We start from the raw sequence: 5,865 nt of genomic DNA, 5'->3' as shown, positions 1-5,865 counted from the left end.
CTCTGAGCCCTGTAAACATAGGTGTTTGCTCCACATAGGTGAGTTTAGCATTCAGAAAGTGTGTGTGATTTCAATACTAATTCTAAGTAATATAAAATGTGACACTTTTCTTCACTCAAACCACTATGCATATTGATGAGAAAGGTGTGAACATTCTGGGACACCTCGGTCAAGAACAATGGCCATGACGTAATGGGCCTGGAATGTCTTTGTTCCTACAGGTTTACTTGACACATCATGACCCAATAGTGATCACTGAATTACCATCTCCTTATCATATGAATAGTTGTCATTTGCTAATGGGAGGGTCAAAACCTCACTCAGAGGCTGAAATGTGCAAGGGATTTGTAATATTGTTCTTATGAAGTGATTATTTATATTTTAGTTTCAAACTTTACATATTTTAAAATAAAAGGGTTCAAGGTTGCTGTGGGTGTTAGTTTTATGTTTCTAGGACAAAAACTCGCAGAGATTTTTAAATATATTAATCAAAATACCACAAAGTTCCCCACGGGGCCCCTTGGGGCTGGAAGAGTTTTAAAGTTTCAGTAACAAACAAAATGTGATGACTGTTGTGCAGTTATTAATCCTAGACATACCTGAAGGTCATAAGCCTCGAGGATCACCCGTAGCACCTCTGCTGTCTTGCCAGTCCGTGATGCCTTCTGCCTGTACACAAAAATATCTCCTTTGGTTGACTCCTCTTCTTATATGTCTACATCAAATCGGTCTGTTGTTTATATGCAACACGAATGCTGTCAGGGCAAAAAGAATATTGTAGGTCTTAACTGAAGTACTCGACCATTATTGTTAGCTTGCTGCTAACACTTTTATCCATCAGATCCATTAAAACACATAGAAGCTAGCTAGCTGCTAAAAAGTTACATATAACATTAGCATGCTGATATGAATTATGTGGTGTTTCTGTAGAACATGAGTTGTCTTCAACATAAACAATTGATTGTTGTTTACTTTGCACATGAACACATTTGGGGGGAAATAACCCACTAACTAGCTCTTTAGCTCTTTAGCTTCCTAGCTGCCAGCGCCAACAGTCGTGCAACTAAACTTGCTACTTGACAGCCAAAACGTCTCGCTTACTTACGTAACCTCGGTTCCTTAAGCAGGAACTTAAGATGGTACATGACGTCAGTCATGGCTACAAATCGAAGCATTTATCTATTCACGCCTGAAAGGCCGCGAGATCTGTCAGCGTGCGCTCCTGGCCCCGCCTGCCAGGAGTACTATAATATCATTACGCGCCCTCAGATCTGCCTTGGAAAGAAACTGAGCAAGACAATCAATCCAAGGTAACACTGTACACGCCAACTTTGTTATATCTGGTTCCTACTTAAGGAACCGAGGTTACGTAAGTAACCGAGACGTTCCTTATCGCAGTTCACTGCGATATAACAGTATGGGACCCTATACATTCCCGCGTGATAATACAGTGGCAGCCAATTACACACACCAGCTTTACTGAAGCCTTTGCCCTCATAGAGGTTCATACGGCCGCTGGCGGTGAACATATAAACAGGGCAACCTTTGTCATAGGCGGCAAGGATCGCGATCCTGCGCCTGTAGGAAACCACCCTGGAGTGTTTCATGTGCAACAAACATGTAGACACCGATGAACACACTTATCATATACATCGTTCTCAGGTCAGGGGATTCAGAGATCGCTTGCCTGCAGAACACCATGAATTTAACAGGGCCACCTTTATCATAGGCGACAGGGATCCGTGATCCTGCGCCCGTAAGAAAACCCTGGGATGTTTCATGTGCAACATAACATGTAGACACTAATGAACACACTTATCATATATATCGTTCTCAGGCCAAGGGATCCAGAGATCGCTTGCCCGCAGAACGCTATGAAGAAAACTAGGTTCAGCCACATCTAACATATAGAACCTAATGAAAGTGTGGCGAGAACTCCAGCTTGCAGCTTTGCAAATATCTTCCACTGAGACGCCCTTTAGTAAGGCCCAGGAAGACGAGACCCCCCGCGTAGAGTGCGCATGCAACTTCTGCGGGGGATCTAAAGACAAGCTCTTATAAGTAGGGTTGGGTACCAAGAACCGGTACCAATATGGAACCGGTTCCAATACAACCGGTACCTACCCGGACCGAAATGCAACGCAGATTTCGGTGCTTCATTTCGGTACCTTGGCACCGAAGTTGCTCATTGGTACCGAAATGAAGTGGCTACCGAAATGAAGTGGCTCATTGGTGTGTACCGGTACCGAAATGAAGTGCTTGAGCCAATTGAAGTGCTTCATTTCGGTGCCTGAGCCAATTGAACACGGTCGCTAGGCAGATTCCGTGGGGCACATGTAAAACTGCCCCATCCCAATGTAAACGTTGGCCTGTGTCGCTCACGCTCATTGGTGTTTCCATAGCAACAGTCTTATGACAGCAAAGAGCATGCACCATTTTACAGAGCAAGTACAAACTGAATCCGCCATTAACCAGAGAAAATGCCGAAAGCTAAGCGCTCCAAAGTGTGGCTGTATTTCTCACCAAAGGATTCTAATAACGCGAAGTGCAACAAATGCAATAAAGTAATTGCAAGTAAAGGGGGAAACACATCGAATCTGATGAAACATCTGGCTACACATAAGATCTACTTGAAAGCAGAGGCATGCACCGTGTTTGACTGCCTGCGTGAGCGTGAGCCCATGCCTAGCACATCAGTGGGCAGCGTTGGCCTCCCTGGCCCCAGCGATAGGGAGACTGATCCCAACCCCGAAAAAGTGGATACTGATGATGACAGCAGCCTTACCTCAGGTTAGTAATGTAACGTGGATTGCAAATCTTGCATTTATAAAAGTAGGGCTAATAACAAATGATAAATTAGGCATTGTAACCATGTTTAAAGTTAGCTATAATAAGTGTTAATTATCGGCATGCGTGTTTTATACGGTAAACGTTCGCGTTGTCATGTTAATCTATTATTAAACTTAAGTATACTTGTGCATATTGATTGTTTAATAGAATGGCCGATGTTTAACAAACTGTCCGATAACTTACATAGCTTCGTTAGCCAGCTACTAGCAAACAGTAGGATACCTGCCGCCATCTTAGCAAGTCAGTGTAATTTTAACGAAACTAGCGATGGCATGTGTAGTGATGCTTCTGTTGCCTGTAAACTATTTAACATTATTTATGTTTATATTTTTGGCTATCCAGCTTCAACAGTGACCCCATTCACCTTGGCAAAGAAGGCTAATTTACCCAAAGTGAAGGTGGAGGAACTCCACAGGTCTGTGACCAGATTTGTAGTCATGGGACTGCATTCTTTTTCCACTGTGGAATCTAAATGGTTCAGGTAAAAAAAAAGTGACGTGAAAACAATATTTGTATAAAATATGTTCCATTAAGACAACGTCAAAAAGACAAATAAATATCCTCAAATTTATTTTATACAGAGAGATGACCACTGCCCTCAATCCTCGCTACCGACCCCCATCCAGGGATGATCTGTCGAATACTTTGATTCCTGCATGGTACTCTGTTGAGAAACAGAATGTCATTCAGGAGTTGGCACAAGTAAAAAAGGCTGCTATTACTTGTGATGGGTGGACCAGTGTGGCACAGGAACACTATGTAACAGTGACTGTACATTACACCAGTCATAGTGTCATTAAGCAGAAGGTGCTTAACACCAAAGCTGTGTACGAGTCACAGACAGGCCTGGTGGTGGCAGACGAGATCACTAGCATTCTGGTGGAATTCTCGCTGAAAACCAAAGTTGTAGCTGCCACAGTTGACAACGCCAGCAACATGGACGTCGCACTGAAGGCGTTAAAGTTTTTAAAGGTGGGGTGCTTTGCCCATACCCTTAACCTGGCAGCACAGAAAGTTTACGGCATCACTGCTGTGACAAAGTGGTGTGCCAGACTTAGAGCTGTCGTGGTGTGGCTGAAGAGGTCCACCATGGCCAAAACGGTCCTGCAGGAGAAGCAACGACTTCTTGGTAAGTTAAGTAGCGTAGCCATATAAATCTTAAACATATATATACAGTATATGTTTGTTTCAAACATCTTCAGCAGTGTAGATTGTAAATCAAAATGTGTATTTGTGTTTCAGGTCTGCCAGACCACAGCGTGATTCTGGATGTCAGAACAAGATGGAACTCCCTTTTCCTGATGGTGGAGAGGTTTTTGGAACAGTACCCGGCCATCCAGGCAGCATCACTGGACCAACGCCTCAGGAAGCCAATGGAGAAAGACAGGTGAGTTGATGAATAAGAAAATGAGTTGTTAAACAATGAGTAACAACATAATAATAGTTGATATTTAATTCTTATCTTCATATCTTTTTTTAACCCCAGACTGGAAAGGCTCACTGCTGACGACTTCGAGAAAGCAGAGGAGTTTGTCAACACCATGAGGCTATTATACACCTCAACCCTCTGTGTGTCGAGTGAGAGGTCCCCCACATGTGGTCAAATTCTCCCCATCCTGAATAAGCTGGAGGTGCATTTCAAGGTGGCTGAAGAGGACACTGCATTTACCAGTGCCGTAAAAGAGAAGGTCTGGGGAGACCTGAAAAAACGATACCAGGTATTTTCCATTTCCATTCAGAGCCTATGCTTGCAAAGAAAGAGGGCAAAACCATATAATTTTTACAGTTAGACACTAAATAGTTTGTCATGTTTTCATTACAGGATGAAAACGTTCAGAACTTCCTCCAGGAGGCCACTTTGATGGACCCTCGCTTCAAAGGCAGACTTGTGGGTGCTGTTGCTGATGCCTGGGACAGGTTGGAAAAAGTAGCAGTTGCCAGTCTAACAGAAGAGGTATTTTATGCTCTTCCTTGTTTCCCATGTGTGCCCATAACTTTTATGCTCATCCTTGTTTCCCATAGCAGCCTGTTACAGTTTCTATGATAAAGTATTGCTATTTATATGTGCAAAATTGTGTCTACAGCTTCCAATGGAGGGCATTCAAGACACTGACGAAGATGGATCTGATGACAATGACGAGGACAAGGCAGAGAAACATGTAAATATATAATCATGAAACATCTCCAATGAATGCATTTCTTTTGAAGCATGTTTGTCTAATCACTACTTTTATGTATTTTTCGTGCCAAGCGTGCCAAGAAGTCAGCCCTGGAGGAGCTTTTTGAGGATGAGGACCTAGAGCTTCTTCAGGCAACAACCACTGAAGGCAGTGCCTTCTCCACCACTCAACAAGTCCAGAAAGAGATAGAACTATATAAAAGTCTGCCTTCAATACCATCAGGACAAGACCCTGCAGCCTGGTGGTGGATGAAGCGGGACCGCCTGCCCATATTGTATGTACTTTCAGATACATATATGTGTGTACAGGCTTCATCAACACCATCGGAGAGGGTTTTCTCCTGTGCAGGTCATGCAATCAGTCAGGAAAGGTGCCGCATTTTGCCGGAGAAGGCAAATATGTTGATATTTCTTCAAAAGAATTGCTAAAGTGTGTGTGTGTGTGTGTGTGTTGTATTTATTTGTATTTAAGTATAGTCTAAATTTTTGTTAACAGTTCATATATTTTGTAAGTTAAAAAGTGTTTTTTGTATTTATTTATATATATATATATATAATCTACTTTGAACAGTTAAATTTATTTGGCAATAAAAAAAGCCTTTCTTAAATGTTGTCAATCGTCTTTTTTTTTTTTTTTTTTTATTATTATTTATTATTATTTTTAATTATTATTTTTTTTTTTATATATATAAAAGTATCGGTTTAGGCACCGGTATCGTTTTAAAAGTATCGGTTATGTACCGGTATCGGATAAAAACCAAACGATACCCATCCCTACTTATAAGACAACACGATAGCCTCTACTATCCAACGGGAGAGGCTCGGTTTTGATAGAG

General features: G+C 42.1%; 1 protein-coding gene across 2 annotated transcripts; it reads left to right on the top strand.

The window, feature by feature from the left end:
• The first annotated feature begins 2,115 nt into the window (after positions 1–2,115).
• Positions 2,116–5,555, top strand: LOC116223268 (zinc finger BED domain-containing protein 4-like). 2 transcript variants are annotated; one of them, XM_042709532.1, is made up of 7 exons: positions 2,116–2,790; positions 3,193–3,331; positions 3,432–3,979; positions 4,093–4,237; positions 4,337–4,568; positions 4,673–4,804; positions 4,935–5,555. In XM_042709532.1, exons 1-7 carry the CDS (start codon positions 2,481–2,483, stop codon positions 5,019–5,021), a joined length of 1,593 nt encoding a protein of 530 aa, XP_042565466.1. In that variant the 5' UTR covers positions 2,116–2,480; the 3' UTR covers positions 5,022–5,555. The 2 variants fall into 2 exon arrangements, with proteins under 2 accessions (XP_042565466.1, XP_042565465.1); XM_042709531.1 differs by having other exon boundaries at positions 4,673–5,018.
• Positions 5,556–5,865: the final 310 nt, after the last annotated feature.

This window comes from Clupea harengus, chromosome 13, assembly GCF_900700415.2.
Source record: "Clupea harengus chromosome 13, Ch_v2.0.2, whole genome shotgun sequence".
Classification (NCBI taxonomy): Eukaryota; Metazoa; Chordata; class Actinopteri; order Clupeiformes; family Clupeidae; genus Clupea; species Clupea harengus.
This window is presented reverse-complemented; position numbering and strand designations above follow the sequence as displayed.

Coding starts and splice junctions, on each gene's coding strand:
- LOC116223268 (XM_042709531.1), top strand. CDS start 2,481: ATGCCGAAAGCTAAGCGCTCCAAAGTGTGGCTGTATTTCTCACCAAAG. Junction 4,238..4,336: donor AAGCCAATGGAGAAAGACAG/GTGAGTTGATGA, acceptor TTTTAACCCCAG/ACTGGAAAGGCTCACTGCTG. Junction 4,569..4,672: donor ACCTGAAAAAACGATACCAG/GTATTTTCCATT, acceptor TTTTCATTACAG/GATGAAAACGTTCAGAACTT.